A 13,259-nucleotide genomic window follows, 5' to 3' on the forward strand; every position below is an offset into this window, starting at 1 on the left:
TGTGTAAACATACTAAACCTCAAATCAATGAAATATAGAGAGCAAACCAAATATTGTGTACTACAAATTATCTAAAAACACATCTGCACCTCTGCCTTCATTTTCTATGCTTTTAGGAAGAGAGAGGAAGAAAAGAGATATGGATAGAAAGGAACACTCATTCTTAAGGGACAGAATAAAGGCTACCTTTTCTATAGGGTCCCAGTAACCACTGCAACTCATGATGATCTTTCCTTCCCCTGAATATCTGTAGGAGTTACCATGTTACTGCATCCCGTACAGACTCGCTTTACTAAATATCCTTTAATGTTCTTGTCATATATTCTCCCAGTTAGCCCCGGGGGGCTTGGGGACAGCTTCTCTTCCTCCATACTACCCATCACAGTGACTGAGCGCAGCAGATGCTGCAAATGTTTGACAGCTCAGGTAGTGCCATTAGTAAATTACCCCCATCACAACCCTGATTTAGTGATACAGTCTATGAAGTTTAAGGAATGAATTTGTCTCTGTGTTATGATTTGTAGTTTTATGACTAGTAGTTTGCAGCTGCTGAGAACAAGGCGGGCGGGCGGTGAATTGGGAATGGGGGTGGGGTGTGTCAGGCCAAAGAAAACACTTCCTCATGTGATTAAAACAAACTGGATCACTTTGTCCGAGAAATAAGTGATGTTTGTAGACAACATTCAATAATGAAGCTGGAGAACACCTTAAAGGCGCTGGAACTGAACTCTGCAGATCTTGCTGCAAGGCCGCACTTCAGGAAGCTTGGCCAGCCCTGTTGAGCCCTGGCTCTGGCTGGGAGACCCCCGGCCGCTCGCGGCATCACCACGACTCCCTACCACTAGGGGGCGTCGGCGGCACAGCACTGAGCTCACTGCCGCCTTCCCAGCATGCCCTGCTCCCGGGCCCGCGACCCGGAAGCTGTACCCCGCGGACAGCAGGCGGGTATCCCTGAGGAAGTTGGGGCTCCAGAACGCGGTGGCTCGGCCGCCTAAGCCTGCGTCGCCGCGGGCCGAGGCCGTCGGCAGGGTCCCCAATGAGTCCGGTCCACGCTAACCTGGGCGCGCGGCCCCCGGCGACGAGCGCCCGGATCCCGGCCGCCACTGAGCGCCAGCGTAACTGTCTCCGCCGCCCTCCGAGCCTGCTGGGAGACCCTCGGCCAGGGCATTCAGGACCCGCGGAGCTTCGCTCCAGGACAGGTTCTCCCCCTCTGGAACCGGCTGGTGGAGGGCTCTGGTGACGGCGGCCTGAGAAACAGGACTGCTCCGGTCGCTTTGTAGTGCCTGTAGGACTTCAAGAGCCCTAATCTCGGCGGAATCTCTGCATGGAAGCCCAGATCATCTGTCAGGATCACAGTTCATGCCCCCTTATCTGCAGTAAAATTGAAGTAAATTGAAAGGGGGCCGTCATCTAGAGAAGCCTTACTTCTTTCAGCCATGAAGGCAGAGACCAAGCCTCCGACCCAGGAGACCCTACCTGAGTCCTGCTGTAACCTCTGTAATCTGTGGAGTAGCCGGAAGCTGATGGCTGTGGGGGTCTTGCTCGGCTGTATCCTGGTCATCCACCTTCTGGTCAATGTGTGGCTTCTGTGCCTTCTCTCTGCTTTATTCATGGTGCTGGGAGGGTGGCTGGGCTCCAGTGCCATTGTGGGCGCTTCAGGTCAACTGCACTTGGAACGCTTCATTCCAGTGGCCACCTGCCCTCCGTGTCCCGAGGCAGAAAGACAGCTGGAACAGGAGATCGACCGCACCATCCAGATGATTATTCGTGATTTTGTGTTATCCTGGTATCGTTCCGTGAGCCAGGAGCCAGCCTTTGAGGAAGAGATGGAAGCAGCCATGAAAGGGTTGGTACAGGAGCTTCGGAGGAGAATGGGCATGGTGGACACCCATGCTCTTGCCCAGAGGGTTCTGACTCTCTGTGGTTGTCACCTGCAGAGCTACATTCAGGCAAAGGAGGCCACTGAAGAGAAGCAGAGTAGCCCAGTTCAGCCTTCCCAGCTCTGGGAGGCGTACTGCCAGGCTACTGCCCCACATCCTGCTGTGCACAGCCCTAGTGCTGAGGTAACACATACACGTGGCATTGTGAATTTGTTGCTTCAAGGTCTGGTGCCCAAGCCCCACTTGGAAACTAGGACTGGACGCCATGTAGTGGTCGAACTCATTACTTGCAGTGTAATCTTACCACTGATCAACAAGCTGACAGATCCTGATTGGATCCACCTTATACTTGTGGGTATCTTTTCCAGGGCCAGAAATGATCCCGTACAAGCAGCTAAAACACTCTGCACCCCTGGTGCTCTGGAGCAACCCTCAGTGCCCATATCTCTGCCACTGATTCTTGAGGTGGAGAATCTGCCAAAAGGGAGAGACCCTTCCCCAGGAGCAGCCACAGTGCTTCTAAACTACAGTGAAGCAGGCCCTTCCCCCGAGATTGAAGAAGGCCATGAAGCTATAGAGGCAGATTTGGGTGGGTTGCTTGAAGAAAGAAAAGTAGGAAACAACTCATCTCATTTTCTGCACCCAAATATTCGAGGCCCCTTGTTCTTATGTGAAGACTCAGAGCTGGAGTCTCCCCTCTCTGAACTGGGTAAAGAAACCATCATGCTAATGACCCCAGGCAACTTCCTCTCTGACAGGATCCATGATGCTCTGTGTGCCCTAGAAGATACTCAGGTTCTGGATCCTAAGGATGGTGAGGGATCTGAGGGCACTGAAGGAACAGAGGCTGAGGAGGGTCCAGGGACAGAAACGGAGTCAGGTCTGCTGGTATCTGTGCTAAATTCCTGCCCAGAGATCCAGATTGACACTGCAGACAAGGAGGTAGAACAAGATGTCACCTCCCTTACAGCTTTGCTGGAAGAACCAGTAAAGACCTACCCTGCACGACCCTCGTGCTTAGAGAAGGATCTCACAGATGGTATGAATTCCCTGGATCCTACTTTGCCACAAGTGTCACTTTCCTCCTCTCCACCTGGTCCTCTCAGCTCAGGCACCTTCAGCTTTGAGCCCCTGAGCAGTCCAGATGGGCCAGTTGTCATCCAGAACCTTCGTATCACTGGCACCATTACTGCCCGAGAGCACAGTGGCACTGGATTCCACCCATACACGCTCTACACTGTGAAGGTAACTGGATTAAAGTTGTGGGCACTGACTGGGTTGGGAATGGGTTTGGAAAGCAGAGTCAGTGAAGTTAATGTTCTCAGGGAGACAACTCTCACTTTTGCTGTGTTTAATTCACAAGCTTGTGGGAATGGTCTGAAGCTAATTAATTTGTAAAGCAGAGTAGACTCTTATTCTTTACCCACACAAACAGTCCTAGAAGCTCAGGATTCTTAGAATACTGACAGTAATAGTTTTCAGTGGTTCCTAAACCTGGCTGTATTTCATAATTGCTTGGGCTTTTTAAATACTACGTACCAGTTATGACAGACTGACAGATTCTGAATAGAATTTCAAAGAATGAGTCCAAGGATTCTATATATTTTTAAAAATAGAATGTGGAGGTAGCATGGAGGGCATTTTGAAGGATCTGCTGCTCTAATCTAACCAGCCCTTTTCATAACCTCTCTGCCAAGTGATTCCCAAGTCTGTTTAAACATCTCTAGGAATAAGGAACTCGTTATACCATCCGATGGAAATAATCTGCCTTGTCAAAACAAAGTGCAAAAGATTTTAGTATTTTTTAAAAGAACGAAAGAAACTAAGAGGGAAAAAATTTGGTAAGAGGATTCCTGGGAAAAACCCTGTCTATTGGATTTTACTTACCTTCTCCTTGAATTTCTTTCATTCTGAGTCCAAACATGGCCACAACCATGGGTACTGCCAATCCAATTAAAAGAGAGCGTGCTTTCCCTAATCTGCTGAACCCAGCTGCAACATGACCTAGCATTTGAACATTGTGACATTTTCAAGTTAAGAAAATAAAAGTAATTAGAAAACCATGTATTCATAAGCACATGCACATTCCTTATAAAATAGGTAAATTTTAGAAGTCTGGTCCTGAATAACTCAGACTAGCCTCAAAGGACAGGCGTATCTTTGTTAACATTTTGCCTGCCTTTTTATTCTTCTAATTCCGGATAATGTACAACTTTCTCACATAAAAGCGTTGGCTTCTGGTTCTTTCATCTTCTGTTTATAACTTTTTAACATTATATTAAACAGTTTTTCTTCCTCATTAGTAGAAAAATTAAGTTGACAAAAATTTTTTTGATCATATTCTTTCTCCTATTGTCTACTTTTTTGGGGGTTTTTTGGTAGCAGGGATTGAACTCAGGACCTTGTGCTTGCGAGGCAGGTGGCGGCACCACTGAACTAAATCCCCGGCCCATATCATTTTTTTATTGCAGATTTTGACACCAGCCACTACCTACTTAAAGTAGGCACTAGAAAAGGGTAAAATGTGTCTGATTTCTTTCACTTAACATTATAGTGTCAAGAGAAACCCGAAATGTAAACAAAGTGCAAAATAAAAGATAGATAATAGGGAACAGTGACATAGATCTTTTGCAAAGAAGGGCACCAAGAGGTGGAGGGGGAAAGGGGTTACAAAAAGGAATTAAGACGTGTTATGTAATACCAGCTCCCCAGAGTGGATGCAGTCATTACGTACTGCAAAATGTGTACCAATAAAACATTAAAAAGAAGGAAAAGGTAAATGAAAAATGATTAGCAAAATCACGTAGCCACTTGTGCATGGTTTGCGATTGGGTTGGGTTTAGATTTTAATGTGGGCATGGTTCTAAATTATGTATCAATATTACACTTTCTGATAGTAAAACAGTCTTCAGTTTACATGATGGAAGTGAACACATGAGAATTAAATATTGTCCCTCAAGGAGCAGACTATCCCACAGAAAGCATCATAACTCTCAGATTCTCCAAGTTTCAGCCTCCCACTCCCAAATTCCACCTGTCTGTCTTTCTTTTCCATACTGGTCTGAGGGACTGCTTAGCTCACCTCAGCTAATTGTGAGTACATCTCCCTCTCCACCTCTGGAAAATTTGAATACACCAGCCTTAAGTCCAACCATCAAGGAGATATTTGTTTCCCTCACTGGCCACAGTACAATCCCTCTGCCAAACAATAACAGTAACCTACTCCTAATAAGAGTAAGCACGTATATAATTCTCCCACAGCACTTCATTGTATCTGAACTATTTATGCACTGAGGCACAACTTCAATATATTCAGGGTGCTCACTCTTCCAGGAACATGTAGTATAAACCACCTTTCCCACTGCCAGCATGTGGAAGCAGCAGACTCGGATCCTGTACAGCATCTCCAATCATGTGATTTCCAGTGATATAAATATCATGTACACTGTACTTAGGAAAAATTTTCAGTTTACTTCTAAGAATAACAGTTAGGAAGATTAATCTGCCCAAAGCAAAACAATAACACATGCCCTGTAATTCATTCCAGGCAAGCAAATGACTTCTGCACATCTGCTGTTTGAAATTGTTCTTCCTGCTTTTAATAGAGATCATCACTTGTTGAGTTTATGGCAAAATGATTTTCCCCTTACAATGCCCAGCCTATAACTTAGAGATGATAGAAATGTAATCTCTTTTATAGGTGATATGCCTTCTGTTTTACTCTGTCTTTGGGGCTAAAACAGAGTGATAGAGCCATTTTTATAAATACAGCTATGTATCTGGGGGAGGAATCTTTTGGATAGAAGTCATAGGAGCAGTCAAACTCATTTCTGACTTTCTGGACCAAGATTATCAGAAAGTACATCTCATTCTTTAAGTCAGTTGCCTTTAGAGTTTGAGTTATTCCACTCAGATGCAGCAGGTTCTGCAAAAGGACAGGAACATCTCCCTCTCTTTATCTTCACTCTGCTGTCACTGCATGCTATTGAGCAAGTAGTCATTAAAGCCAGAGTAGAAGAATGCCTAGACCTGGCTCGTTTGGTCAATAACTCTGTTCCTTCAACAGTACGAGACAGCCCTTCACAGTGAGAACAGCAGTGCCCTGCAGCAGCTGGCCTACCACACTGTAAATCGCCGCTATCGGGAGTTCTTGAACCTGCAGACCCGTCTGGAGGAGAAACCAGATCTACGGAAGTTCATCAAAAGTCAGCATTTTCCCTGGCGCTGGACTGCCTATTTGCTTCTCAGCTGTCACCACCCTGCCCTGAATGCTTGATAGCCTATGGGTTTGTGGGGAAGAGAATCCAGGACTGGGGTTCTCTCTTCCCCAAGTCTTGCTTAGAAGTTTTGAGGTTTAGTGATGGACAGCTCTGATCACATTCTTTCTGAGGTAGTGCTTGGCTGCTAAATCCCTTGTTCTGAAGCCCCACCTAGTTTAAGCTTAAAATTAACATTTCTGCCTGTGCTCATGAGACAGTTTGAGTGGTTAAATTACTCTTTCCAGAACTATAGATTGATCACTCTTAAACATTAAAATGTTACCCAGAAATCTTTATCACTTTGTTTCCTTTAACAACCAGAATTTTTTTGTGCTGTTCGACATCTCCACAGCACAGAGAAAATAAGAAAATGTAATAAATTTAACTCTAAGGATAAGCTAATAACTGGCTGCTTTTAAAAAAAAATGTTGATTACCCAAATATTTTAGTAAGTTTGAGCATGTATTATGCATTTAATTTCTTAATAACACCTAATACTGAGGCAGGCTTGTTCATAACATTCTCTTCTAAGCACTTTACACCTGCTAGTTTGTTTAATCCTCATAACAACTATGAGACAAATGCTATCCTCTTTCCCTGAAAAATAAGACCTAGCCAGAAAATAAGCAGCCTTGAAATCTAGAGATCAAAAATGCCAGCCCTAGCCAGCCTATCCTTTCCTTACTTGCCTTACAGAGTAGCCCCTGAGCAAGAGGACAGTGATGGCAGGTAAGGAAAGGATAGGCTGACTGGGGCTGGCATTTTTGATCTCTAGATTTCAAGACTGATTATTTTCTGGCTAGGTCTTATTTTCAGGAAACCACTGTACATTATCCCCTTTATACAGAAAATAAGCAAATTCACAGAAAGATTATTATAGTAGAGCTTAGAACTTGGACCATTGGACTTCAGCCATTGTTAGCCACGTTAGCCATTGTTATGCTTCTCTTCACAATAATGAGAATACATTTATCATATCCCTGGGGATGTATTTGGAACTCCTGAAATTAAGTTAAAAATCCCAGGGAAATAATATTCAATAATTCTTTTCTTTATATTTTTTATGAATAAGCTCTTTGCGAATGTTTAATGGATGGATAAACTTTGTTTCGTTTTGAAGATGTAAAGGGTCCAAAAAAGCTCTTTCCAGATCTTCCATTTGGAAACATGGACAGTGACAGAGTAGAAGCCCGTAAGAGCCTCCTGGAATCGTTCCTAAAGGTCAGCATCTTCTCCTTCGGCTTTGTTCTCATTCTGACCCACACATACCCAGGGTAAGGTGGCGAGATCTGGGGACCAAAATTTCTCTTTAAAATCCTCTTGTCTTACTTTTGCAGCAACTCTGTGCCATTCCTGAGATTGCTAACAGTGAGGAGGTACAAGAGTTCCTTGCTCTGAACACTGATGCTCGTATTGCGTTTGTCAAGAAACCGTTCCTGGTCTCTAGAATAGACAAGGTACCAGGAGGGCCACTGCGCAGCTTGTGCTGTCTGTAAATGTGGAGTGTGTGTTGGAGTGGGGGATAGGCTTAGGAAATAAGGGAGATAGGACACGGGGGGAGGCAGCATAGAGCACTCAATAGAACATGTACTAGAACTTTGTAAGACCTTTCACCAAAAATTGGTTGGCTCTTCAACTTGCTAAATCATAGTGAGCAGTTGTTAATAGACAATTCCCTAACTCTGTAAGTGTACACATATCTCCTGGGGGAACTGTGGCATTGTCATTCTATGGAGGTGTGTAAGGGTATATGTGAACCTCCATAGTCAGGGGATTCCTTCTGGAGGGAAAAGTGATTCCCAGGGTTGATCAGTCAGGAAGGAGAGTCCACAGACAGGACACTAAGCGGGTTTAAATTGGTGTAATGCTTCCCTGCTAGAGACACCTTCTCATGAAAGTGTGTCAGTACCTGTGGAGATGGTAGGACGTCGGCGGAGCACATCCAAACCTATAAGCTGTAATGGCCAGCTGGTATCACCAGTCTCCAGGGAAGAAGCCTGAGGTTTGTGCTCATTAGAAGATGGCCATATGCTTTACATGGATGAGAAACACTGACTCATTGGCAGAAGAGGAGGTACCTCCATCTTCTCATCTAAGGCTGGAGGGACAAGTAAAAAGGAACTGAATAGGACAGATGTCAGGGGGCATCCACTGCTATGAGAAAACCACACACTAGAAGGAGACTGACAGAGTGCCACGCAGATGTGTTCTCTCAGTGATTCTTTCAGCACTTCCCAATTGGATGCCGGTTCTGAGGCAGGCACCATGCTAGTTGTCAGTGATACAGAAGTAAATGGGACATGTGAGAACCCTCCTACAGACCACAGTTCTTGAGCCCAAAGAGCAAGTCGTATTTTCTCAGCTACATCCACTAGTTGATGCAGTCCTCTGCTCTTCTCTGGTTTGTTCTCCCTGGTCTTCCTTGTGGTCTCCGTGATTATTAGATGTGCTAATTGTGCTCCCTGTGGGGGACTGTCACAGAACAAAGGCATGGTGTAGTGCTCCACCTATGGTTTAATTAGGAAGAGGTATGAGGAAAAGGAAATGGATTTATTTCTTGATAGTTTAGGATTTTATTTGTATATTTTCTTTTTTTACGCAAATGTCTGTTGCTATTTTCCCATTCTGAGAAATAGAGCCCATTCTTATTTTTCATTGAAATTATTTGGTTTGCTCTTATGAGTATCAAAGTTTATATTAACTCCAGAAAACTTTGATTTTTATCTGAGTGGTATTTATTTTTTGTACCTAAAGAAATTATTTGCCCTGACTAGAAAAAAGTTCTTTGCTCTATGTGAATTACTCTAAGCGTGTGTATATTATTTATGCCCTAGACTCTCTTTCTTTGTTCCTTATACTCCTACCTGAATTACCTCCACTTATTCACATCTTGATGAAGGTATTATCAGTTTGGAGACTAGAAATCACCTTTTTATGTAAAAAGGAAAAAAACTGAAAATGAAAAATATTCACCAGCCTGCAAAACTCCCAGGTTGGTTTTTATTTATTTCATGATTTGTTTAGGCTTATTTTTCCATAGCCTTATCTGTCTTACACTGCAATAAGAAGATTTCCATGGCCATAGAAAAAGGGGGAATGTTGTCATTGACTGGTGTTTGACATCACTAATAGATAAGGCTGTGCTAGATGGCTCGGCTCCTGGCTGTCTTGTTGCACAAAGCACAGTGAGACGATTGCTTTCCAGTTGGGTACTTTCCTTCTGGGGATTGAGTGGACTTACTGACCCTGCACCTCTGACCCTGCAGATGGTGGTGAGTGCCATCGTAGACACGTTGAAGACAGCGTTTCCTCGCTCTGAGCCCCAGAGCCCCACGGAGGAGCTGAGTGAGGCTGAGAATGAAAGCAAGCCACAGACAGAAGGCAAGAAGCCTAGCAAGTGAGAAGCCCTCCAATGGCCCAGGAACCTTTCCCCAGTTCTCAGGTTGATCCCCAATCCTGAGCAAAGGTCACTTCTATTTGCAGGCCCTAGAAGAGAAGAGGGAGGTCTGATGTACTTGCTTTTAGGTGAGAGACCCGGGGCTCCCTGATGCTCCACCAAGGGAGCCAAATGTGATGCAGAGGCAGCACTGCTGAGTGCTTGCTCTTCCTGTGAGAATGGGGGCGGGGGGGGCCCAGATTACCTCAGAGTTGTGACAAGAAGGAAAACTCTAGAATATGGATATTCTCTTTTCTGTGTTCCTGAGAAATTGAGATATTTCTTTCCTACTAAGAATTAAGGCTCATAACTATCTCTCTTTGCCATCATTTCTGGAAATCTTGGCTCAGAAATACATTTACTAGCAATAAACAGGAAAGGGCTAGAATGGAAATCTGCAGGGCCTCTTTTAGTAACTGGTTGACTGCTGCTGCTGTCTCCTGCACTTGGGCTCCAGCTGTTCCCTGGCAGCCCTCCACAATAACGTGTGGAAGGCAAGGGCACTACACTTACCCTTACTGGAAATTTCATGGGAATCTTAATCATTATAAAGAAGCAGGAGGGGCAGTCACTGATTATCCTTGTTTGCCACTGTCTCTATTCATGTTGAGGGCCAATACCAGACTCAAGGGCTTAGTCTTTTTAAACTGGGCCCATGTTTGAAAAGATGACCTTGATACTTATGCTGGTGAATCTTCTAGTTCTTGACACATTTTTTATCACTTACAATTCTTTCTCTGGTTTTCTTTAGAACACAGGGGAATAAATGATTCCACAAAAGGGTACCAACGATAACAAAAATCCTTAGTCTATGCTATTTATTTAATCTTCAACAAATTTTTAACATTATGTGCATAGTATGTACTTACCACTTTTCTAGCCTGTGGGACCATGACCATGACAAACTTGCTCCTATTTCTTGGCAAAAGCCTTTTCACAAATACACTGAAGGCATAGCTTACTGTAAAAGTGGCACTATAAAGAATTGCCAGAATATACTTTGTTTGGAGGATTTCAGCACCTAGTCTTTCCTGGCTACTAGGCATAGTAAGCTCCCAAGAATAAGTATGAGTGTTCTTGTTTTGGTGTGTTACCGGTACTTGACAGCCTTCTGTTCCAGTATCAGAACCATAAATTACATTGTTTCTGCCATTTGTTTCTCTACCAGGCCGAGACTGAGGTTCTCATCCAGCAAAATTGCTCCAGCACTGCATGTGACAGAAGCACACGACAGGATTCTCTATTGTCTCCAGGAAAGCAATGCGGTGAGAACCAAAGCAGCCCAGAGAACTGCAAGGAGTAAGATGTGGCCTATTGATCCTGCAGTTATAGGAGGTTAAAACAGTCTCTAAAGTCAAGACATGGTGTCCTGCTAAAGGATTTAACGTATCATCTGGGTCTCAACTTTTATGTTAAACATGTGCTCTTTGAGTGGCTGAATTCCTATCAGTTGTGAGTTGTCAGGTTGGCTTCTTAAAGGCAATAGGTGTGGGATAATGAGTGACAGGAAGAGAGTCCCTTTCTGGAAGAGAACAGAGATCTGAGTGTTCAGAAGTGGTGGTGCTATGCCAGGTTTGTTTGATTTGCACCTTGGGTAAAGAGAAACTTCCCTGAAGTAGTCTCATTCAGTGGATTCTGTGCCCATAGCTCTTTTGCAAGTGAGATGTGGGGAAACCTAGAGTGCTGCACTTGGGCCCTGCTTCCTGCATTCTTTATGTGATGTGCCACTGGCTATTTCTTCAGGAGTCAGAGATCCTGTCCATGTCTGGAATGGAATCCTTTATTAAAAAGCAGACAGAATTACTGGAAATCCAATCAACAGGAGCCCCAGGACAAATCCCCAAGAGATATGTGGACAGTTGCTTGTCAGGTGCAGCTGTGCCAGCCCAAGACCTGAGCAGCAGTGATCCAGGTAAGTGGCAAGGTCTCTGCTCCCCCAGAGAAGGGAGCCAAGGTGGAATCCACCAGGACTTGGGAGAGTTGAACTTTGTAGCTTTACTTTCTGTTGTTCTAGCTGAGTGAGTCATGTGTTGGACTCCAGCATGAGAGTTCTGGGCCAGTGATAAGGAGGACACAGTCCCCACCACCAAGGTAAGTAGCAGAGCAAGGCATAGACACAGGTAGTTTTTACCCAGCAGGAACAGATCCATGATATAATGTCAGTGTTTCGTGTAAGACATTTTGGCATACTCTGACATATGAGATTGCTGTCTTTATCTGGAGCTCTTTCCTCAGTGTCTGTGATACCAATTTCCTAATTTTCTTTGTGTCTATTTTGTGGTCCCTTTGTGGTCCACTGTTTTTCCTTATCAGCCTTCCGGAGGTTCAGTTTTGGCTCTCTACTTGTTCTCTGCACATTCTCCCCAGATACCTATCCATACTGCTGGCCTCTCCTCTCACACATCTGCCAATAATGTCTGTATACTGGACATCATAGAGTAACTGAAACACTCTGCTGTCCATAGTAGAATACATCTTTTTCACCAGATATGTTCCTTCTGCTTTATTTACTGCTATGGCTGATGATACCACCTCATTCTCTTGAGTAGAGCAGGGAGAGGAAAGAGGTATGCTTTCCACTTCTGCTTTCCACTTGTAAGGATTTGAGGCAGGGCTGGTTTGCTTCCAGGAGAGGAAGAGCAGATGTATTTAGGGAGGAAAACTTCAGAGGCTTAAATATTAATTAGTATACTTGCTAATCTAAAACTTCAAAGAAGAAAAGTCATGGATTCCACCAAGACTCAGAGATGTGGCTTGGGAAGGAAAGATCACAACAACAACAGAAGCCAACTTCACTGTTGTCCCTTGGGGCCTATGAACAAATCACCAGCCCTCTGCTCTTTGGAGCTCAATTTAAGTACATGACAAGTGGGGTTTGCAGGCACATCTCACTGGCTAAGTGAAGCAAATGGTATGGCAAAGCATCTGAGACCCCTTTAATACATCATAAAAAGAATGAGCAAAACAATATCATTCTACCCAAAATAAAGCCTACAAATTTTGAATATTGTATCTCTAAAGGGATAGTTTATGCTGGAGCCCTTCTTCCTTCTAGCCTGAAAGAGTCAAAATGGTCCTATGAAAGAAATGTATTATTCACTTCTAGACAAATAAGCAGCACTTTGCTTTCCACTTTTTTTTATTGCTATGACTAAGTGTTGCCACTTGGTGGCACCTTCAGGCAGATGCTTAATCTGAGGAGATAACTGTACTGAGAAGGATGCGATTTCCTAAGGAACAGGCCAGCCCATCTTTGAGCAAATCACCAGAGAGCAACTCATCAGCTCCCATGCCCCTTGGACACAGGACAGATAGAGAAAATGGACACAGGACAGATAAGACAACATGTTTCAGATGGGGTTTACAGGGAAATGGAATTCAGTTCAAGCACATCCATGCAGATCTGAAGTCATTCATGTTCTAAAGGACCCCTAACGGACGAGAGCTTGGGCAAAACTGTGAGATTTAGACTAACAGAAATGTTGGTTGTTTATAGTACTAAACACGGGTAAGACCAGGCATCTCACATGCACTGTAGAATATTATGTACTCCTGGGGAAGTTTCCAGGGAAGCAAATCAGAAGTGAAATGGGTACATCTACCCTATGTGGCACAAGTTTAAAGAGTAGATGTTTCTGACAATAGAGTATATGTGTTCAGGAAACTCCAGGTTAGCATGAAAAT

The 13,259-nt window shown here is 44.2% G+C and overlaps 1 protein-coding gene across 2 annotated transcripts in view; it reads left to right on the top strand.

Annotated features, from left to right (window-relative positions):
- Window positions 1-916: 916 nt before the first annotated feature.
- Window positions 917-13,259, top strand: part of Snx19 (sorting nexin 19) — a 53,074-nt gene continuing 40,731 nt past the window's right edge. Inside the window, exons 1-8 of one of the 2 annotated variants that reach the window (XM_021242766.2) lie at window positions 971-3,125; window positions 5,947-6,085; window positions 7,260-7,360; window positions 7,477-7,596; window positions 9,406-9,536; window positions 10,744-10,840; window positions 11,319-11,487; window positions 11,590-11,710. In XM_021242766.2, the coding sequence (XP_021098425.1) occupies window positions 1,437-3,125; window positions 5,947-6,085; window positions 7,260-7,360; window positions 7,477-7,596; window positions 9,406-9,536; window positions 10,744-10,840; window positions 11,319-11,487; window positions 11,590-11,597 (2,454 nt within the window). In that variant the 5' untranslated portion in view covers window positions 971-1,436 and the 3' untranslated portion in view covers window positions 11,598-11,710. Of the gene's footprint in view, window positions 3,126-5,946; window positions 6,086-7,259; window positions 7,361-7,476; window positions 7,597-9,405; window positions 9,537-10,743; window positions 10,841-11,318; window positions 11,488-11,589; window positions 11,711-13,259 lie in introns of those variants that run through there. The other variant, XM_004862646.4, reaches the window with a different exon arrangement.

The sequence above is a fragment of the Heterocephalus glaber genome, unplaced genomic scaffold (genome assembly GCF_053883595.1).
Source record: "Heterocephalus glaber isolate CG9 unplaced genomic scaffold, H.glaber_assembly_v1.0 deba00001446, whole genome shotgun sequence".
Taxonomy (NCBI): Eukaryota; Metazoa; Chordata; class Mammalia; order Rodentia; family Bathyergidae; genus Heterocephalus; species Heterocephalus glaber.